Here is a 23,301-nt window from a genome sequence, read left to right on the forward strand (position 1 = left end):
AGGACTAGTAGGTTATCCAACTGGAGTAGAAGGGACCTAAGGAGGTGGGTGGTGACCACAGCCACTGTTGAATGCACTCTTTGCACTTCCAAAAATGACCTGGGTTTGGTCATTCTACTCTTAGGCCCTAGTGAAAATTCTTGATTTTATCAGGAGGGCACAGTGGAAAACCTGGGAGGGTTTAATTGGGGAGGCTGTGATTGACAGTTTATGAAGATCCCAGGTCCCTGCTCAGGGACTTCAAGGGTGCAAGGTATTAGGGACCCTCCGTGTGAAGCTCCCTGGCTGGCTCCTCCTTCACCTGCCCTTCAGCCTGGGGTCCTCCCTGCTCGGAGGGCCTCAGCTACAGGCCCAGCCAGGCCTGACCTTGAGCGGCAGCCTGGCTAGGTCCACCAGGCTGCATCTGGAATGCTGGAGAAATCCCTGAATTTCCTGGGTTGGCCTGGAAGGAATCAGGTTACCTTCTGATCCGCAGACAGAGGGGCTCCCCCAGTAAGCAGAGCAGGGCCAGGGACTGACTGAGGGGCCCCAGCAGACCTGTGGGCGGCATATGAGGGGAAGGCTGAGAAGGGCCTGACAGCTCCGGGGGGATCTACCCAAGACCGGAGGCTGGGGGACGAGGGGAGGCCTAGAGAAGGGACTGGTGGGGCTGGCCGCCTCCAGGACGCCGGGCCGGGGCGGAGCGAGACTTGAGAGAAACGCGGGAGGCAAGAGGCGGAGAGCCAGGCCCTCCGGTCTGGGTGGCTGGGGTGGGTGGGTGCACCTCGACCCGAGGGGCAGATCCAGGCCGGGCGGGAGCAGGTCCAGGCGCCAGGGAAGGTGCCCACCCCTGCTGGGCCCCAGAAGACGTTTGCGGGGCCTCCGGGGGAGCCCTCCAACCCCGCCCCGTGTCCGCCCTCCCCGCCCCCTGCCCGCCCCCTAACCCACCCCGCCCCCTGCCCGCCCTCGCCTCCGCGCGCCATTGCCCGCGCCCTAAGGCCGCGCGTCCCCTCGCTCCTGGCCATGGCGGGCCTGGTGCTGCGCCCAGCCAAGGGCTACCGGGTAGTGCTGCTCGGCAGCATGGACGTGGGCAAGACCGCGCTGGCCACACAGTTCGCGTGCGGCCGCTTCCCCGAGCGCTGCGAGTCGTCGGTGGAAGAGCTGTTCAGCAAGGTGATCGAGGTGAACGCGGCGCCCGCGCTTCTGGAGATCGTGGACACCGTGGGCGCGGACCACCTGGTCACCCTCAAGGACCTATACATCAGGAACAGCGACGGCTTCGTGGTGCTCTACAGCGTGTGCAGCGAGGCCTCCTTCGAGGCGGTGCGGCCGCTGCGCGAGCGCATGGGCCGGCTGCGGGGGCCCAAGGCCGTGCCGCTGGTGCTGGTGGGCACCAAGGCCGACCTGGACGCCGAGCGCCAGGTGCTGACGGCGCAGGGCCGCGCGCTGGCCCGCGAGTGGCGCTGCCCGTTCCTGGAGGTCACGGCCAAGAGCAAGATGATGGTGGACCGCGTGTTCACGCAGGTGGTGCGCGAGATGGAGGCCCTGGCCCCGCCGGAGGAGGCGCACCGCGTCCCCGTCAACGCCCATAATACGTGGCCGTCCGAGAGGTTCATCGGCTAGTGTGCCACCGTGATCTTCCGTGTCGGTCGCGCTTCGTGACTTCTGAAGCTCAGTGTCGGTGCTCAGTGCCTTTTAAAAGAAAGCTCCCACGCCTAGACAAGTGTGTGCTTCTGCATACCAGCTCAGACGGCGCTCAGGCCGCCTGCCTGCCCAACCCTGGCCCAAACTGTGCCACTTTGTTTACCTCTGACTGCGCTACAAGAAGAAACCAAAAAAAAAAAAAAAAAAAAAAGCTCATTTCCCCCTGTGTGGAGACAATACCCTTCTTTTCTTTCATTGGAATTTGCTATGGACTTGTGTTGTTGTGATTAGCACCCGGTTGATGTTTGCTTTGATTGAGGACGGCCACCTGAACTTTTACATGTGCCGTTGCCGGAGGTTTTCTCGTGTTTCCTTCTCCTTCACAGCCTGGAATTGCAGCAGTAAGATTTTCCTCGGCGTTATTCTAAATATAGTTATGACATACACAACGTTGGTTTGAAAGGAGATATTGTTGGAGGGGGACAACTGCCCACACAAAGAGCTCAGAGCTGCCTGTTTGTAACTGGCATCTAATCGATTTCTGCCACTGTAAATTGGAAATTAAAAAAAAAATGGCTTTAGAAGTTGATGGTTTTTAGAGTGTCTGTCTGACTTACCTGTAAATCTGTAATTCGTAAGGTTTTCACACACTACTTCCAGTTATTCTCCAGGAAACAAGCTGGTGACTAGAGGGAAGGGTGTCCAGCTGGTAGGGAGTGTTTTGGCAGAAGTGCTTTGGGGAGCCAGTGTTGGCCAGGTTGAGATGTTTTGTCTGAATACCTGCATAGCTGAACGGTGACAAAGCTCCTGAAACACAAGCAAACCAGCAAGGATGTTTTTGTATAGTTTTCACATAATAACAGGAGATTTTTCTATTATATGATAAATGTTAAAAACTGACCTTTGAAATGAGTACTTTATATAAACTTGCACAAATTAACAATTTTACCTCCCTAGCTGCAACATACATATATTTTTTAACTTAGGAAGCCATTTTAAGCAATCTCCTAAAAAAATAAATAAATAAAAAAGGAAGCTCAAAACTATGCCTATGATCTGAAATAATTTGTTAAAGGAAAGTTATTTGTAAAGTGGTTATGAGGCTCTGTTTATTTGTATGATATGTGATTTGGAGGTGGTACTGGGGATTGAACCTAGGAGTGCTTTACCACTGAGCTACATCCCCAGTTCTTCTTATTATTTTACTTTTGGGAGGTGCTAGGAATCTAACCCAGGGTTACTTGCATGCCAAGCAAGCACTCTACCACTGAGCCACACACCCAGCCCTGATATGTGGTATTTTAATAGAAGATAGACTTTTTCTTACTGTAAAGGTTATGTGGGGCTGGGGATGTGGCTCAAGCGGTAGCGCGCTCGCCTGGCATGCGTGCAGCCCGGGTTCGATCCTCAGCACCACATACCAACAAAGATGTTGTGTCCGCCGAGAACTAAAAAATAATAAATATTAAAAAATTCTCTCTCTCTCCCCCCTCTAAAAAAAAAAAAAAAAAAAAGGTTATGTGTCAGAGCTTTACTGCTGCCCAGGACGGCAGTTCTCCCTCTCTTCCCCCCCTTCCTGAGATGGGGTAGGCAGAAGCTGCTGACTAGCTCCCCCCCTGCACCCTAGATCTTGCCCGGCCACCTCCTGGCGGTGCTGTCAATCACCTCTCTGAGGGGTTGTTTCAGAGGAGAGGGAGGGTGAGGCATCAGTGAGGGGAGCACTTTCCAGGCCTCAGAGTCACTGTCACGGTCAAAGCTGCCCTCCTGCTGAGGGGAGGGGTCAGGGAAAGCTGGCAGGGGAGTGGACAGCATTTTGTTCCCAGCCCTGAGAGCTGGCCCCATCCGTGACTGGAAGCAGGGTGGCTGAGTGGGTCCCCCGCTTCACACATACACACACCCCCACTCTCTGACTCTCCATCTGCCTGCGCTGAGGCCTCCAGGGAAGGTTTGTGTCCCTGCGTTCCAGTTCCCATGGATATAAGGGCTCCATCCAGGGAAATATTCCCAGCAGCCATTTCTGCCTTTGGATCCCTGGGATGACCTCAGACACTCCCACTCGGATCCAAGTTTCCGACTGAGGGCTGTTTTTGGCTGAGCAGTCAACTGGATGAACGAGGGGGCCACGTGGCCAGCTCCTCCACCCTCAGGAGTGCGTTGGGAGCAGCTTTCTGGGCGTGCGTGTGCACACATGTACAGATCCACATAAAATTAAAGACCTGCAGTCGGGATTTCCCTTCTCTTCCTGTATTTCTAATTTCTAACTTCCTTGTGTTAGGCACCAGTCGCCTCAATCTCTTCAGAGACGGGCCTAAGTGACTCCAGAGTGAATTTGCCAGGGGCTGCTTCCCTCCTGCAGGCACCCTGCTCCAGGACCTCCCAGTTCTTGGCACTGGAGTCCCACAGGGATGTGTCAAGTGGCTGTCCAGGGGCGGGCTGTTCCGCAGGGAGTGGTGTTCAGGCCGACGAGATGCTGCGGACTCTTTGGGTGGGTTTAAAACACTTGCTTCAGTTGTGTGATCTGCCTCTTCTCTGCTGCTGGAGGTCTCCCTGTCTGTGTGCAGGGCAGCCCCTGAGAGGTCCACAGGGATTCCTGCCTGCTGGTCCCCACACCTGTTTAACCCTTTCCCTCGAGGGTGGGCTGGACCTAGTGACCCTCTTTTAATACATGGGCAAAAAGGTGGGATGTCACTGACAAAAAGGCCACCCAGCTCAGCAGCTCTGCAGAGGCCCCTGACCCGCAGGACCAGGAGACGACCTGTGCTTATGTTTTATACCAGCCGCGTCAGGACCTGCTTCTGGGCAGTGTGGAAGCTGAAGGCTGAGGTGCCCTGGAGGGACCTTGTTGTCCTGGAGCAACAAAGAAGCCGGGATGTGTTACTGGAAACTGGAGGGGAAGGGATTCTGTACCTGATGGCAGAAAGCACAGCCTCTGGACCTGTGGAAAGTCGAAAGTCCCTTGGAGATGGGCGACCCTCTAGGTCTCCCAGCAAGATGCTGAAGGCACCACTTGGTTTCCTCTCACTGCCTACAGTAAACATGCAAAAGAGAAATGAACAACAAGGCTGCTAAGTCATATTCCACTGTGTATAAATGCCACATTTTTTTATCCATTCATCTATGAAGAGCAATAAAATCATGGCATTTGCAGGTAAATGGATGGAATTAGAGGAGATAATGCTAAGTGAAATTAGCCAATCCCCCCCAAAACAATGTTTTCTCTGATATAAGGAGGCTGATTCATAGGGAGGGGGAGTATGGGAGGAATAGATGAACTCTAGATAGGGCAGAGGAGTGGGAGGGGAAGGGAGAGGCATGGGGTTAGAAATGATGGTGGAATGTGATGGACATCATTACCAAAGTTCATGTATGAAGACACAAATTGATGTGAATATATTTGTACACAACCAGAGATATGAAAAATCGTGCTCTATATGTGTAATATGAATTGTAATGCATTCTGCTGTCATATATAAATTTTAAAAAATTAATAATAAAAAGGAAGGTTGCTGAAAAGGGACCAGTACTTGGTGGGAATTTCTCAGTGTCTCCAAATGATGAAAGACACTACATTTAAAAAATGGCTTCCCAACAAATTCTGAACCCAGGAATTGGCCTACTACGGGTATGACTGTAAAACCTCCTGTTGAGACCTCAGAAAGATCAAAGGTGGTGCCCACAGTAATCCTCAGTCACACCAAAGATCCTTTAAAAAGAAGGTGTGCCCCGATCAGCAGGGGCCACACCAGCAGGAGCCACACCAGCAGGAGCCACACCAGCAGGAGCCACACCAGCAGGAGCCACACCAGCAGGAGCCCAAGGTAGAGAAAGACTTATCCCAAAGGCTTCCTGTGTTTCTTTTCTCTAATGCTCAATGGAAATCACAGGGAGGCCACAGACTTTGCCCCCAGGACTGGGGTTTGAACCCAGGCTCTCTAATGCTGAGTCTGGTTCAAACTTGCAGTCCTACCACCTCAGCCATTTGGAGGCTGGGATTACAGTGGTGGATCACCGGGGTCTGGCCCACAGAGATTTTGAAAGAATTATATCAGCACAGATACCACCAGTGTGGACTTAAAAAGCAAAGCAGGGGACTGGGGCTGGGGCTCAGCAGTAGCACATTTGCCTGGCATATGTAAGGCACTGGGTTCAATTCTCAGCACCACATATAAGTAAATAAAATAAAGGTCTATCAACAACTTTAAAAATATACATTTTTTTTAAAGCAGGGCAGTACAAAATGAAAGGAGATGTTGAAAGGAAGTAGCCTGAGAAACTGTGAGATCACAAAGTGTGCTCTCTCCCATAAAAAATAAATAGAAAATTTTTAAAAAAGAGATTCAGGGGGCCAGGTACAGTGATGTACACCTGTGATCCAGTGACTATGACACAGGTTCTAGGCCAGCCTCAGCTACTTAGTGAGACCCTGTCTCAAAAAAAAAAAAAAAAAAAAAAAAAAGAATTCAGGGAACAGAGCCAAGAGCTCAGAGGGTGAGGCCCAAGCCATGGAGAGTTAGTGGCAGACCTGAAGACCTGTCAAAGAATTGCCAATATCTGCCCGGCTGGCTTTCAGAGTTGGCGTGGACCTGAGCTCCTCTACCAGTCGCATGGTACAGGACAGCTGCCAGAGCAGAGCCGGGCGGGAGGCAGAGGGGGAAAGCCGCCTCGTGGAGTCGTGGGTGTACCGGCCTCGAGAAGCCACACTGGAGGAGCTGTATATACAGGACTTGATTTAGATGACAAGATTGTCAACTGAAAGCTGATGGCACCTGGGAGGTGAGATCAATCCATTTGGTAACGTTAGAGCAGCATTCCGTATACTCAGCACGTTGCATTCCTGAGGTTAACTTCAATAGACTATTATTTTTAAAAAAATTTTTTCTAGTAGTGGATGGACACAATAGCTTTACTTATTTTTATATGGTGCTGAGGATCGAACCCACGTGCAAGGCAGGCACTCTACCACTGAGCGACAGCCCCAGCCCTCAATTGGTTGTTATTTGAAGCAAACCTTTATATAGTGATGACTTGGCTTTGCTAAGATGTGTTTTGTAGTTTTCCATCTGTGTCCATCAATGAGATGTGCTTGTCAGTTTTTTCTTTAGAGTGCCCTTGTTCGTGTTCGTTATCAACATTAAACCACATAACCACACACACAACACAGTATGCACAATCTAATAGTCTTTTTCTTTTCTCTGGTAGGTTCTGTTAAAGATTTGAAATGATCTACTCTTCCAGTATTTTGTGCAAATTACTTTGAAATGCATCATTTGCAGAAAATTTTTGTTTTGTTGTGGTGCCACAGATTGTACGTGCGAGGCAAAACTGAGCTATATCTCCAATCCATAATTGTCATAGGTTTTAAATTCTCTTCTCAGTTTCCTAATTTATATTTTCTAGGAAACTACCTATCCAATGTCCTTTCAAATGTATTGAACAAAACATTTATATCAACCTCTTACTACGTTTTTAATAATTGTAGAACCTCTGGTTAGGTTTCTAGTTTTCTTCCTAATATTGTTTATTTTTACCCTTTAGCTCTTTCTTTTTCTCTGTCTCTTTAACCTAAAATTCATAAAAGAAAAGGCTGCTAAGTTCTCAGGAAGACACTCTGGGTTTAGCATGCAGGATATCTATTAGAGCTGTTTAGCCAGGCATGCTGCTCCTTTCAGCAGCTTGGGAGGCTGAGGCAGGAGGTTTACAAGTTTGAGACCAGCCTCAGCAACTTAGGGAGACCCTGTATCAAAACGAAAAATAAAAAAGGGCTGGGGATGTGGTACCCCTGGGTTCAAACCCTATTGAGAGAGAGAGAAAAAGAGAGAGAGAAAGAGAGAGAGAGAGAGAGATGTTTAGAGGAAATCAGGCACAGGTGCAAATAGCAAACACCTCCCTCCACGGGAGGCTGAGGCAGGAAGATCACAAGTTTGAGGCCAGCCTGGGCACTGTGTCACAAAAAAATTTTTTAAAGACTGGGATGTGGCCAGTGGTAGAGCACTTGCTTAGCACGAGTACCACGAAGAAGAAGGAAAAGAGGCAGCTGCAGAACTTTGGGGGAAGCGCCTGTGGATGGAAGGGGGGCAGGAGGGCAGAGGGGAGGCTGAGCTGTAGGGCACCCTGTTGACAGCCTCAGCCAGCCCCATGGAGAGGGACCCTGGAACTAGGATGGCACTTCAGAGGGGTCCTGAGCTAGGACAACATGGCCAGGACCAGCAGGATGTGAGGGGCCTAGGGAAGGAGTGCGGTGTTGAGCTGAGCGGCCCTGAGGGGCTAAACACTGAGGTCTGCCTACCAGCGGCCTCCAGCAGTGCAGCCATAAGCATGTGAGGGATACTCTAGGCAGTCCATCACGGCTGAGCAGGACCACAGTGCTGTGCTATACCCTCCTGGGCCACCTGTTGTCCATCCCCATCAGCTGACCAAAGGGTCTCTGGGGGCTTGAACTGGGGCAGAAGCAGGAGACACAGCCACCAGCACACCACGGCCTATTCATCAGCCAAGGCTCCTCCTGTCACAGTCCAGCGCTGGGGACACGGTCTTCCCACGTGGGCGGCCAGGTAGGTGGGCTCTCCTGCCTCACAGGCTCACACACGTCTGCCTGCCAGGCAGAGAGCAGTGGCCGGCATCAGGGAGCTGGCTGGGCTCCCCCTGGTGATCTGGTGAGCAAAGAAAGTGTCCAGGAACACGGAGGCCACTCGACTGACAGCCAAAGGCAAGCAGGAGCCCCTCGTCCTTCCAGATACCGTGGGGAGGAATACCTCCACTCACAGAAACCACCCCACCCAGCCAACTCGGATCTTGGCAGTCCCAGCCTCACCTCCTCCGTCCTCCTTCTAGGCAAGATCCCCGGGCGCTCAGCCGCCCCTGCAGAGCACTCGCTTCCTTCCACTCCCACCCAAACCTGTCCAAGCCCCGAGAATGGACCGAGAGACACAGAGACAGAGAAGCAAGGCCCTCGACACGGTCCTGCGAGATCGGGCGCCTGTGGTCAGGCACACCCAGAGTGGGTGCATTCACATCTGCCCCCTAGAGCCGCGGGACCCTCCCTGGTTCCTCATTGGCTGAGTCCTGTGGGGTGCACTGCCTTCCAGAACATCACCCAGGTTTACTGTCTCCTCCTGGGTGGTTTAAAGAAATGCACCTCTAGTTGTCCCCACCTCCCTGTGTTCTCCTGTGGCAGGAAAGTCTTCTTGTTTGAGTGCCTTTGGGGTGAGGCAGGTCCCTTCCTCTCCCCTCCTGTTGGTCAGGGCCTGTGGGTTTCCACGTTTTGATGTTAACTGTGTGCACATTTCCATTCTGCTTATTCCCCTCCTGCTGCCTTTCTGACATCCCAGTTTTGTATTTAAGGCTAAATAACATTCTGAAAATGAACCGTTGACCTTCCTCTCCTCACACCCAGCCCTTCTAACACCCTCTCTGGAGCCCTGTGGTCCCGCGCTGTGCGCTCTCCCTCACTGCAGCGGGCTGTGGTGTAGAGAGAGCCGCTGTCCATGGACAGGTGTGTCCCTGGAGTCCTCAGCTGGGGTGTTCACTTGGCCCAGGATGCTTCGTGGTGCTGAGGTCACATTACTTCTGGTGACAATCGCATGGCAGTCAGGGTGCTGGCAGCAGAACCCTCCCTAGGTAATTTAGCAGGTGCTGATTTAATAGCCATAACCAAATGTTTAGGAAAATAAGCAGTACTGGAGGGACTGGAGAAGGTCTGGGCGTGGCCCCTGAGGATGCTGCAGAATAATAAAGCCTTGCCCCCGTGGTGGGCGGGGACGTGCCTCCAGGGCTGCCACCAGAGCCACGGTGTCCAAGTGTCCGGGAGAAGCAGAACTGGGCTCCCAAGTCTGCCTCCTGCACCTGGAGACTGGGAGGGGTCCTTGGCACATTGCTCAGAGGGTCCTCAACTTTCATGACCCTGCCTTTTGCAGAAAAGAGCAAAGAGCTGCAGAGGCATGGCCTCCAAGCACCTGCAGAAGAGAGGGCAGATACCAAGACAGACCCAGGCACAGGGAACCTGGAACCTAGGGTGGCTGTGGTATGGCACCAGCTAGCCAGGAGCCCCAGGCACTGTCCAGGGCCCTATCAGAGAGTGGGGTGGGGGTCAACTTAGGGGCAAAGCCTCACTGTTGAGGCTGGGAGGTGTCCCTGACTCCCCAAGGGCAGCAGGCACCTGGGAAAGGAGAGCTGCAGGACATGGGGCCAAGGGCTTTTCTGTCCCTGCCCACTTCTGACCCAAGGAGGTCCTCACACAGGGGAGGGGACACCACCAGGGGGTGAGGGGCTCTCTGGGGGCCCACCAGAGTGGGAGGAGAGGGTTGAGCCCACGCTGCTACCATGGAGGAGAGCTGGGCCTCGGCTTCTGCCTGGGCATTGGAAGGGTAGGAAGATGGAACCGTCACATTCCTTAATGTCACATCAACATCAGCAAAGCTTTCCGTGATGTGGTCCTTCCGTGACGTGGTCCTTCAGTGGGGACAGGTCAGAATGAGGATGAGGCTTTGGGGGCTCATTTCACCTTGGAGCATGTTCAGATGTCTAGGGCTGGTGGAGGGGAAATCATTCAGAATCCAGCTCATTTTAAAAATGAGCTAAAAGAAAATCCTCCCTAGAGTTACAGAGAGAAGTCTTTCAGGAGCGTGTTCTCGTAGGCCCCTCTGGAAACAGGCTGTGAGAAGCGTGCATATGTCAGAGGTCGTCTTTCTGCTTTAATGCTGGTGTTATTTTAAAATATCCAAGAACTCAGACAAAGCAGGTTGATGGGTAAACACTGAGGGCCTCAGAAGGCCTTTAAAATGCACTTGCAGGGGCTGCAGTGTGGCCCAGTGGTGAGCGCTGGTCTAGCAGGAGTGAGGCACTGGGTTCCATCCTCAGCACCACATAAAAAATTAAATAAATCTGGCCAGGCAATGGTGGCACACGCCTGTAATCCCAGCAGTTTGGGAGGCTGAGACAGGAGAATTGCAAGTTCAAAGCCAGCCTCAGCAATTAGGAGGCGCTAAGCCACTCAGTGAGACCCTGTCTCTAAATAAAATACAAAATAGGGCTGGGGATGTGGCTCAGTGGTCAAATGTTCCTGAGTTCAATCCCTGGAACCAAAAAAAAAAAAAAAAAAATCAATCAATCTACCTATCTATTTAAAAAGAATTTTAAAATATATTCATTTTTTAAAAAAATGTATTTGCAAACTCAAAAACCCTAACACACCACACACACACACACACACACACACACACACACACAATCAATAAATGGGCAAAGGAACTGAACAGACACTTCACAGGAAAAAAAATACAAATGGTCAGCAAATATATAAAAATATTTTCAACATCTATAGCAATTAGAGAAATGCAAATTAAAACTACATTGAGATTTCATCTCTCTCCAGTCGGAATGGCAATTATCAAGAATACAGATAACAATAAATGTTGGTGAGGATGTAGTGGAAAAGGTACACTCATACATTGCTGGTGGGACTGAAAATTGGTATAATCATTTTAGAAAGCAGTATGGAGATTCCTCAGAAAACTTGGAAAGGAGCCACCATTTTACCCAATGATCCCACTACTTGGCATATATCCAAAGGATTTAAATCAGCATACTATAGTAATGCAATCACATCAATGTTTATAGCAGCTCAATTCACAATAGCCAAGTTATGGAACCTAGGTGTCCTTCAACGGATGAATGGACAAAGAAAATTTGGTATTTATACACAATGGAATATTACTCAGCCATAAGGAAGAATGAAACTACAGCTTTTGCCAGTAAGTGGATGTAACTGGAAACTATCCTGCTACGTGAAATAAGCCAATCCTAAAAAAACCCGAAAGCCAAATATTCTCTCTGATATGTGGATGCTAACACACTCAGAGGGGTAGGAGGAAAGAATAGAAGTTCACTGGATTAGACAAAGGGGAATGAAGGGAAAGGAGAGGATACGGGAATAGGAAAGACAGTGGAATGAATCAGACGTAACTTTCCTGTGTTTGTATATGAATATACAACAGTGAAACTCCACATCATGTACAAACACAAGAATGGGAAGTTATACTTCATGGATGTACGATATGTCAAAATACACTGCACTGTCATGTATATCTAAAAACAACAAATTTTTAAAAAGGAAGGAAAAAATAAAATTCACTTGCCACAGTAGGTCCTGTCTTCCTCCCCAGGCTGACATTGCCCCTAGTCTGAACTGACTTTTGAGAAAGACGATAAAGAGCAATTATCCCAGTGAGAGAAGACTATAGCTAACACTTCAGAATAAAATTCACAAGACAAACGGAAAATCGTTTTGCTTGCACTGAATGTACTGATGCAGATGTCAAATAAAACTAAAAGTCAAAAAGCAGCAGATCCGAGCCTGGATCTGGAGCACGGTCACCCAGGTCTGGTGCCCCCTGGCTTTCCCAAGCGTCCTCTCCAAGCCGAAGGTGCCCCAGCAGCAGGTCAGGGCTGCAGATACGCTTTACCATGTGTGAACCCTCTTAGAATTACGAGGCTGCTCTTCAGCTAACTGGTTGTGAAAACATTAGATGCAAGGGTCACAACCTGTTGGGGGCCACGTCCCATCTGTGCGGGGAGATGGGGCTTCCTGTGTCGGAACCCCAGAGCATCAGTGTGCCACTGGGAGGAGTCCAGTTGCCGCTGGATGGAGGCTCCCTTTCCCTTTTCACTTCCTTTAAAAGACACTAACTAGGTAATTCTAAGCTCAAGTGCTTCATCATTGTGAAGAATGAACCTGGTTAAAAAACCAACAAAATATCATTGGAAGAACCACCTCGGGCTGGGATTATGGCTCAGTGGCAGAGCGCTTGCCCAGCATGTATGAGGCACTGGGTTTGATCCTCGGCACCACATAAAAATAAATAAAAGAAATGTATTGTGTCCATCTACAACTAAAAATATTTTTAAAAAACTACCTCTTGCCTTTAGGCCATTATTAGGAACTTCAGAGATAAAAGGCCAATTGATAAGAACAGATTTAGTACCCATTAAAGCCTGGGTGAGCAGGCTATTCTCTGTCCACACATCTTGGAGGTCAGCTCCCTGTTCACACCAAGGCCCCATCAAAAGGGACACTCAAATGCTGGCACAGGACCACACAGCAACTTCCACCTGGGCCTCAGGTGACAGCTGAGTCTCTGCCTCCTGCCCTGCCTGCGCACGTACCTGGTCCACCTGTGCCTTGCTCTCAGTTGTGACCAGGGCTCTTCCCCAGGACATCAAGAACGAGAAGACACTGAAACTATTCCCAGAGAAACAAACATCAAGAGTTTTATTAATAGTAAGAGTCTATGACTAGAGCTAGAGAATGCACTTCAGGAAACAGGGCGAGAACCCAGAAAGAAGTTTTGAGAAACAAGAATGGTGGAAACAGAGGTGGAAGGGACACAGTCACTCCACCCGAGCCTGGATGGACCTGTTGCTTTGTAGAGCCAGACTCTCCCCAGCGCCCAGAGCACCTGGGACGACTCTCCCCAGCCTCGTGGGAAGCTGGTGGGGGTGCAGCAGATGACAGAAGGACTCCCTCCAGAGGACAACCGAAGTGCTGCAGGTAAGGTAGACAGGAAACAACCAGGGCAATATCAGGACAGGGCGGGCGGATCTGGAAGAGGGAGCCTGGCAGTGGGGACAGTTTTCTCCTGGGGAGGAACCCAGGACAGATGGAGAGCCGAGCTGCACCTTCCAAAGCCCCCGACTCTGTGGTGAGAAGCCCGGCCTGTGAGAGCCTGCAGATGCGCCCAGCCGCTCCTGCACACACCGCTGTCCCCTGGGAGCTGGGGACCTTTCCTGCCTTTTTGTCTGATGCAGCTGAGACTTCCGTTGCACCAAAATGGTACTTGGGATGTCCTGTCAGTCCAGGCTGAAGCTGCGAGAGGACCAGCGGCCTCCTCAACCGTCCTCCTGGGTTGTGCCACCACATGAGCAAGTGACCACCAGCCCTCACAGCCAGCAGAGGGGGTCTGGCTGTGGGAGGGAACGCTGGGACAGTCCACCACCAGCTGAGCCCCTGCTGAGCACTGCCACAGGCGTGGACCACCCCAAGCTGCATCCCCCAGAACAGTCACCAGCGCTAACATGCAGGGTCAAGACAAACAGTTAATCGTTCAAACTTAAGCTCGAGGTCCTGGGGGTGGGAAGTAGGATCAGATCAGCGCCCTTAGCCCACCTGGGTGGGTACCCAGGTCAATCCAAGGGGGCTTCGGGCTGGGGTCTCCAAGGTTGCTCCTGTAGTAGAGGGTCAATTGGGAGTAAATCAGTCTTCAGAGAGACCAACACCCCATGTTTAGAAAGAATTTTCAGGAAAGTCTCCAGCTCTGAAATTAGATGTTTTTATTGTGTTTATGTGTTTTACTGTTTTTATGTGGTTTTATTGATGGTGCTGCCAGACAACTGGAAGAACCACAGATTTTTCTGGAGGATGAAAATAACCTAAGCTTCAGGTTCTTTCTGCAAAGGATTTATCCATGATGTAATGGAGGAGAAACAGGCCACAGGGAACAAGGTGACCAGACGGAAGCAGGAGCAGCCCCGCAGAGATCCGAGGTGGTAGCTTATCAGACACAAACTTGAAAACTGCTAAGATTGTTCTACCCCTGGGGACCCAAGCTAGAAAGTTCCAACAGAGGTTGAAAAAGCACAAGAAAGCACATGGAATAAATAAAAAAAATAATCAAATAGGAATCCTAGAACTGAGAAGTGTAATAACTTACACTAATTGACGAGTTAACTGTGGGTCAGACACAGGTGAAGAGAACATTAACAAACCCGGAAGGACCAGAATAAATTATTCAGAATAGACCAAAAAGTAACAAATAGAGAGTAAGGTGAGAGGCAGAGCCCCGAGGAGGGGCTGAGTCCTGGGAAGAAAGGGGAAGTGGGCCAGTGCCTTCAGGAGCCAAGGCTGAAGCTGTGTAAATGGAGCAGATACAAGAGACAGAGGCTGCAGATAAATAAAAAGAAGTCCGCCCCAGGGGTATCACTGTGCGGTTCTAGAACGCCCCCAACACCGGGCACCAAAGGGAGACAGAGGGAGCCCGAGTTGACTGATGATGAAAGTTTTAACAAGAACAATGAAGTTCAGAAGTCAGGAGAAGGACAACTTCAACGCACGGAAAGAACCTTCGCAACCGGATTATCAAATCATCTTTCAAGAATGAGGACTAAAAAAGACATTTTCCGCAGGAAAGAGATTGTCACCAGCATTCACACTGAAGCAAGCTCTAAAGGGTGAGCTTCAAACAAATGGAAAGGGACACGAGAAGAAATTGGAAACAGCGCGTGACACAGGGGCAGAGCTCAGAGAAGGTGGCACGGCCGGGCTGGTGATTGCACTGGTGGGTGGGGTTCAAAACAAGCTGGAAATAAACACAATAACACCAACATGACGTCTGAGAAAGTCAAGACCCTTATGTTCAGGAAGCTAAAAAGGTCTTGAGTAACTTTAAACTTTGATAAGTTAATTGTGAATATTTAAGATTTTAGGTGGAGGCAGGAGAATCCCAAGTTCAAGGCTAGCCTCAGCAACTTAGCGAGACCCTGTCTCAAAATTTAAAAATTTAAAAACATTTGAGGACTTAGTTCAGTGGTAGAGCACCACAGTTCAATTCCCAGGACCAGAAAATAAATAAATATAATAAAATAAAATAAAGTAAAACAAAGTTTTAGTGTAACCATTACAGAACTGAACACTTAAATAGAATGAATAGAAGAAACAACAAGGGAAAAAAAATCTACCAGAAAGATGAGAAAAAGAAAATAGGGGCTGGGCCACAGCTCAGTGGTGGAGCGCCTGCCTTGCACATGTGAGGCCCTGGGTTCAATTCTCAGCACCACATAAAAATACAGATACTGTGTTCATCTACCACTAATAAGAATAAGAAGAAATAAAAGAATAATAGGAAAAAGAGAAACCAAAAGAGTTACATTGAAACTCTATTATATTTTAAAGACATTAACTAAAAATGCAATTAAATTTCCAACTTACAAAACAAGAATTGTCAGGACAGATTTTTTTAAAAAATCAAAACTACTGTTGTTAACATATTTAAAATAGGGCTGGGGATGTGGCTCAAGCGGTAGCGTGCTCGCCTGGCATGTGTGCAGCCCGGATTCGATCCTCAGCACCACATACAAAGAAAGATGTTGTGTCCGCCGATAACTAAAAAAAATAAATATTAAAATTCTCTCTCTCTCTCTCTCTCTATCTCTCTCTCTCTTTAAAAAAAACATATTTAAAATAAAAAGACATGTAAGGGTTAAAAGCAAGACAACAGGTTTGTGAGCAACGGGCATAACTAACCAGCCCAGTGCGACTCTGTCACTGGGTAACAGTGCACTCTGAGGCCGTCCAGAGGGCTGACGGAAGCAGCCCCACCTGTACCTGAGACTGGCTGAACACCTCACCCATCCACATGAGGGGCACTGGCCTGTGCCCATACCCTTTCCTAGGTCATCCTTCATCTTATCAACTGGGAGGTCAGGTGTGAGTGGTCAGCTCTGTGGGAGAGGACTCTCAGCTTCAGACACACTGACCATCATGTTCAGAGGCAACAGGAACTGACAGGTGTCAGTTTGCCCTCCTGGTTCCCAGCTCCTGCTTAGGGTTGCGGCTGCTCTTGAAGGACCCTTCCTGACCACTGTCCTGTGGACACGGAGGTCCAACATCTGACCTGGGGACTTCAAGTGACCCATAAGCACTATCTCCCTGTGTTCTGCTCAGAAGAGGACCTGGAAAGGGTGGTCCTGGCCTCCAGGGAGCCCCCTGGACTGAGCAGACCCCTCCTGCTTCTCCCTGAAGCCCTCCCTGTCCCCCCTGGTGGCTGCCTCAGGAGTGGGCGTTCCCTCCACTCAGGCGAGGACATGGGCAGCCTGAAGCTGTAGCCACATGAGCAACCTGTTCAAAGCCAAGGCCGGGAGGCCCTGGGAGGCTTTTCCTGCTCTGCCCTGTTCTGGGAAAACCCAGCTGCAGAGGGCCAGGGGACCAGAGGCAGGACTCTGGCTCCCATTCTCCTTTGTCCCCACTGGTCCTAGAGTCCCATGGGGGCCACACAGGAGGAGGGGGCAGGAGAGGGGTCGGCCTGCAGAGACCCTGAAAGCCTGGGGGACTGCGTTTTAACCCTTCCAGCTTTGGGCAGGGCCACCTCGGTGGGTTTTGGTTTGTGCGACCCTGGTGACAGAAGGGGCTGAGCAGGTGCTCAGGAGAGGGGTGAGCGCTTGGTGCTGTGCTGCACAGGCCTTGGTGCCTCTTCTGTGCAGGCTCAGTTGCTCCTGGGTCCTGCTCTGGCTGTGTGCAGTTTGGAAGTCAGCCCTGGGTTTCAGGAGATGTGTGCAGAGTTGGGAAGGAGGCTTCCCTCTGTGGCTTGCTCCATTTCAGAATCTCCCCTCCATAAGTAGCTGCTGGGGCCACCTCTGACCTCTGGCTTCTCATCGTGGCTGGACCTGGCCTCCTGATGGAACTGTCTCCTCTAACATAGTGATGCCTTTTGGAGTGTCCTCGGGAAAAGCTGATCGTGGCTCACCTTTGCTCCCCTCAGGATGGTGTCTCCATGGGCATCTGCAGCTGTTGGCTGAGCTCCAGGGCCTCCAAAACAGTTGTTCATTTTTGTCCAGAGTTTACAGATGTTCTCTCTCAGAGTCTATTTCTGAGATCTTCCAGTTTGTTCCGTCTGCTTTTGCTTTTTTTCTCAGGCACAGCCCGGAAGACAGCAGTGTCCTCTTCCTTGACTTTGTATAAAGCATGTTGTTTATCTTATGTAAGTATCTGCAGTCACATTTTTTCATGCTTTCAAAATTTAACTTAGAAGATGACAGAACAACCTGTTGGACGTCCTTTGAAGTCTGGAACCCATGTCCACTCTTTCATATATGCAGAGGCAGGAGTGTGGTGCCGGTTCATGGTGTGGGGTTTTATATTCCTAAGTGGGCCAGGCATCTCAGGAGCAGTCTTGAAGGAGTTAAGTTCCAGTCAATGGAAATGTGAAAGCACCTGGCCCCTCCCCCACCATCCACAGTCCCAGCTCCATGTCACCTGGCAGAGACCAGCTTCCCCTGACTCCAAAACAGGGAGTGGAGGAGACGGCCTGGGTGTCCACACTCCCCAGCAGGCCCTACATCCCACACAAGGCTGCTCTGCTCCAGCCTGAAGCCTCCCTTGGGAGGCAGGAGGTGCAGGCTCACTGGGTTCCAGCAGGGCTGTGTCTGCGGCACGTTCATACCTGGTGAGACAGGGCATGTGGCTGCCTGAAGGAAAACTCAGGGCAGCACGTGTCCTTCAGGAATCCTGGGCCCCTGTGGGGAGGAAGCCTCTCCCCACCCAACTCGCCCCTAGAAATGCCCAGCTGCAGCCCCGGGCCCTCTAGGGCCCACCATTGACCTCAACTTAGGCACAGCTGGGGCCTCTGGCCACACTCAGGCTGGCTCCCCAGGGCTCTAGCGCCCCCACCTGCTCCTCCTCTGCTGGGTAGCCCCCTCAGGTGGACTCAGAGCAGCGCCTGCTTCATGGAGTGCTCTGAAAGGGCTCTAGAATCAGAGGGGCTGACCATCTGAGCCCAGACTCCTGGTCACAGGGGCCACTGCCTGGCAGGGAGAGCCAAGTGGGAGGTTTGATGCAAGGACCTCATTCTGGACCATAAGTCTGCCCCCAGCAGGGCAGGCCGGACCTGGCCCTCCACTGGTGCTGGACACAGGGATCTTTTGACCCAACAGGCAGGAAGGGAATCGACTCAGGCAAGAACACGCAGGCAAGGCCTTTGCTGGGACTTCCAATGAGGAAGAAGACACGGCTCTGACAGGAAGTCAGACTAACCCCAAATGAAAGAAGGCCGCTGGTTCCGCTGGACATTGCAGGGCAGGCGGGGTAACTGGCCTGGAGTGCTCAACTCCAGCACTCGACCAGCCCTCCAGATACCATGAGCGCGCATTCAAGAGCATGCACAGAGACCCGAGCGCCACAGGCTGACCTTGGTTGAGGTGGCACACACGGAGCCCCTGGGGTCAGCTGTCAAGCCTCGAGCCAAGGCCATAAGTACATCTGCCCTTTGTCCCTAGGGTGGTCCCTGGCTCACCATCAGGCAGAAAGAAGGGCTGAGCTGGGAGTGGCCCTGCACACAGGACTGGAATTTTGCCTTTTGACATTAGTGCCTTTGAAAACGCAGGTTTTCATTTTACTGTTATCTTACCTCCCCGCGCTTTGGGGAAAGAGAGACAGGAGCAGCCCCTCCCCTGTACACTGGACTGATCGCCCCTCTGAGTGCAGTGGCTCTCCTGTGGGACATGAGGCATCTCCTAGAAGGCCAACCAGGTGCCTCTGAGAGGAGACAGTGAGACAAAACAAGTCTCCCAGCCACCTCCATCCAAGCATAGACACAAACCTGTCACAGGGCCAGTCTCAAAATGCCCAGTAGCCCTGTCTTGGCTGAAATTCATGGAGGGACTACTTCACCTACTGCAGCATCATCCTCATGTGAGTCTGCCCTCCTGCAGGTGAGATGTATTGAGGTGCCCAATCACAAGATCACCCACTTCTTTCATATACATGTTTTTAGTTGTAGATGGACACAATACCTTTATTTATTTTTGTGTGGTGCTGAGGATCGAACCCAGGGCCTCATACATGCGAGGCAAGCGCTCTACCACTGAGCCAAAATCCCAGCCCTGAATTGTATACTTTATAAAAGTGACTTCTGTCTCCATTAAGCTATTTTTTAAAAAGGGACAAGGATTCCCAGACTTGACCCTTGTAAGGTGTCACCTCTGGGAGTCTGGGGCAGGACAGGCTCTACCAGGTATGCAACTACCTGTGTTGAAAACTGTTTCCAAATGAAAAGGTGTCATAATGGATTGGCTAACGACAGATTCCAGTGTTGAATGACCCCCGTTAGGAACTGAGGATCCACTTAAAGCATTCCAAAGTGACTCTGGCCGCCTCTCCCAGTGCATCCTCAGGCCGGTGCTCAGGGCACCCTGGACTTCCTTCCCAGGTGGAGTCCCCACTTCCCCCAGAGCCTGCCTGAGGAGGACTCTGCACCTTCCAGATGTCTGAGTTCGCTGGTTGGTCCAACTCCCTTCTGCCCCCAACTTCAGCAGCTTTTTAGGGGCAGCCAAGGAAATGGAGCATTGTGTTGCCGACTCAGGGGTTTTCCATGAAAGAGGCACAGTTTATGCCTGGACCACTGCTTGCTTGGGTACCATAATGTCACAGATATTGGTGGGTCAGGGATCTGATAAGGGACAGAAAGTGTTGTGATCAAAGCAAGGCAGCCTCCAATAGCATTTAGCTATTTGGCAGGTGAAGTCTCCCTGTCCCCTTCCATTAGACAGCTCCTGTTGGCAACAGTTGATTATGTTAGATTTGAAGATAGGACCTGAACCCAGGGAACCTCTGTGATGTTGCCAGCCTGGGTCCCCAGGCACCTTTCTCCCACCCATAGGCTGCAGTACCCAACACAGCATCCATGAGCCACGTGGCTTTAAGCACTTCAAATGCCCATGTCAGCCAGGTGCGGTGGCCCACACCTGTAATCCCAGCTACTTGGGAGGCTGAGGCAGGAGGATCACAAGTTCAAGATCAGCCTGAGCAATTTAGAGGGACCCTCTAAATTGTTTGTCTCAAAACAAACAATAAAAAGGGCTGGGGATGTAGCTCAGTGGTAGAGTTCCCCTGGGTTCACCCCTCAGTCCTGGGAAAACAAAAGAAAAAAGAAAAAGAAATGCCTACACTGAGCTGGAGGTCCATGCAGAACAAAAACCAGCTCCCTAAGACCAAGGGGGAAAAAGCAAGTGTGAAATATCCCAGTCACAATCTCGCAGTCAGTGAATGTGGACACATGTGGAAACACTCCTGTTTCAGCTACAGTTGGTTAATAAAACACACTACCAAAACTCCACCTATTTCTTTTCGTATTATTTTGACATGACTACTAAAAATGTGCAATCACTCATGTGGCTACAGTGTGACTCGGGTGGCATTTCCCATGGCTGATGTGCATCGTCCCTTCTCCCCACACCCCCAGCTCTCCTCTGGACAGGGCTGTTATCACCCTACTTCAAAGTAGACAGTCCTTACTACCTTGCTAAGGGACACTGAAGTCTCCCAGGCGTGGCCAAACATGAATATGCCTATAGCATTTCTCCAGAAGGACATTGGTGGAGGGATCAGGCAAAGGCCAGAGGTGGAGTGTCCACTGCCGTACCCACACGTGCCCCCTGAGATTGGTGATAACACACGGGACCAGCTAGTGCCTGCCGGGCCCCTTGGGCCTGCTCCCAACCCTCTGGCCCTCTCCCTGTGTAGGGGTCATCAACCCTCAGGGGTGGCAAGGGCTGGGATGGGAGAGGAAATGAGACTACCCTGTAGGGGTCACCGTCCTGGTGCAAATGCCTCTGTCTACTGGGCACAGAAATGGAGCACTGGAGGGTCCCCTCAAAGTCCTCTCCCCTGCAAATAAACTGTCTCTGTCACCACCCAGGTGCCAGAGGCATGAAGGCCACTGTGTCCCCAGGACTCTGGGCTCCCACCGTAATTCTGGAACTTCCCACTGACTTTGTAGACAATCCAAAATACACTCAGGAAAGCCTGACTAGGTTCCAGAGCCTGGAGCCCCTGCTCTACCTGCTCTCTTCAGCAGGGTGTCTTGGGCTGGGCCACAGGGGCACAAATAGGGATCCTGCACAGGTAATTCAGCCAGTCTTCACCCGACTCAGGTCCTCTTCTCCCACCCCTGTGGCCCCAGAGCCCAGGAACACAGCCCAGCACCTGGCTCTAGCTGCCTGGATTTGGACCATGACCTCTCCACTTGGCTGTGTGTCCCTGGAAAAATGGCTCAACCTTTCTGAATCTTTGTTTTGTCAGCTTTGAAATGAACATTTTAGCTGGGCATGGTGGCACACATCAGTGATCCCAATGACTCGGGAGACTGAGGCAAGAAGATCTCAAGTTCAGATTCAGCCTGGGCAATTTAGCAAGACCCCATCTCAAAATAAAAAATAAGAAAGGGCATGTTCAAAGGGCCTGGGTTTCATTCTCCAAATGGAAAAAAAAACTTAAAAGAAAAATGAGCCCCTGGTGGTACTGCTTAGCAAGGGGCAAAGGTGACGACTGTGGCCCATTGGTCCTGCCCTGGGACGATTCTTGCTCCCACCATGGGGCTCTGAACCCCACAGGCTCAGCCCCCACCCAGCCCTATCCCGGCCAGTAGCACGGGGGTGCTGGTGTCGCAAGTGGCCCCCACCCTCTGGATCCTCCAGGGCCCCGCCTGATCCCCTCCAGGCCCTCTCAGCCTGACACCCTCCCGCTGACATGCAGTTAAGGTCGGAAGTGGAGGGAAGGGACCTGAGCAGAGGAATAGGAGCAGAGGAGCAGGACAGGACTTCCTGCCAGCCACGGAAGGAGGTACAGCCTCCGGACATCTTCTTCACGTCACAGAGGTTTGGGCTTCTTTATTCCCCTTCAGGAGTTCCTTGGCTTCCCGCAGCGGGTCCGTCGATGGTACTCTTGAGCCTCGGTGGGCAGGACTGGTGCAAGCCCCAGCACCTTCCCCTTCCCTGCCAGGCACTGTGACCGGGTGCCTTTCCCTGCCTCTGCAGACACCCTCTCCCAGGCTTCTGGGCCACTGGGCTGTGTTCTCCTCTCTACAGAACAAGTCACCAGCAGGAGGAAGTTGGGTGACCACCAGAGCAAGCTTTGAAACTGAAAATGTAGAGGCACAAGCCTCCCTAGCCCACACCCCTTCCCCCAGCAAAGACTGGCAGTGGCAGGTTCATTATTTAGCCCAGGAAGGTTGCCCTGGCAACGTGGCCAGCACAGAGCTCTGCAATCAGGACGACTGCAAGGAGCCTGTGGTCACAGTGGAACACCATCAACACCTTCCTCTGCCTCTGCGGTTGACAGGTGATGAACTCTTGTTCAGGTTAAAATAAAATTGTCATTAAATTAAAAAAAAAATTCCCGTAGTTCTGTTTTTTCTTTTCTTTATTATGGTAAAATATACACAACATAAAAAATGGCATTCTATTTTTAAGCGTACAGGTTAATGGTATTAAGTCCATTTGTATCGCTACACAGCCATTACCAACCCTCAACTCCAGAACTCTTCCCTATTGCAAATCTAAAGCTCTGTCCCCATCAACCAGTAGTTTGACCTTCCTGCCCCTTAGCTCGGGTGTCCTCTGTTTGATTTTCTGTCTCTGTAATTCGACTCTCCCAGGGCCATCCTGTAAGTGGAACCAGAAGCATCTGTGTTTTTGTGACTGGCTTATGTCCCTCAGCATCTCGTCCCGAGGTAGCACATGTCAGAGCGTCCTTCCTTTCATTGACCAAACGCTACCCCACCAGGTGCTGCGACTCCTTCATCAGCGAGGGACTCGCTTGCTTCCACAGTTCAGTTGCTATGAAGAGTGCTGCTGTTCAGTCGGCCTTTTCACTCACCCACCAGAACAGCTGTAGAGGAGGAGGAGCTGACGTAAGGGCTCACAGTTTCACAGGTCTCAATCCACAGACAGCAGGCTCCATTCTTGGGGCTCGAGGAGAGGCAGGACATCAGAGAGGAAGACTGTGGCAGAGGGCAGCAGCTCACATGATGATCAGGCAGCAGAGACTCCACTTGGCAGATCCAAATATGTACCCACAGCCATGCCCCGTGCCCACCTCCTCCAGCCACACCCCACCTGCCTCCAGTTACACTCAGT

General features: G+C 51.1%; 1 protein-coding gene across 1 annotated transcript; it reads left to right on the forward strand.

Moving 5' to 3' along the window:
• The first annotated feature begins 954 nt into the window (after window positions 1-954).
• LOC308648455 (ras-related protein Rap-2c-like) lies at window positions 955-2,247 on the forward strand. The gene has a single exon (XM_081293210.1). The coding sequence runs from the start codon at window positions 1,003-1,005 to the stop codon at window positions 1,600-1,602; it is 600 nt and encodes a 199-aa protein (XP_081149336.1). The 5' UTR covers window positions 955-1,002; the 3' UTR covers window positions 1,603-2,247.
• Window positions 2,248-23,301: the final 21,054 nt, after the last annotated feature.

Source organism: Spermophilus citellus (genome assembly GCF_964194105.1).
Source record: "Spermophilus citellus genome assembly, chromosome: 4".
Taxonomy (NCBI): Eukaryota; Metazoa; Chordata; class Mammalia; order Rodentia; family Sciuridae; genus Spermophilus; species Spermophilus citellus.

What these genes read in the sequence shown, in the direction of transcription:
- LOC308648455 (XM_081293210.1), top strand. Translation starts at nt 1,003, where the DNA reads ATGGCGGGCCTGGTGCTGCGCCCAGCCAAGGGCTACCGGGTAGTGCTG.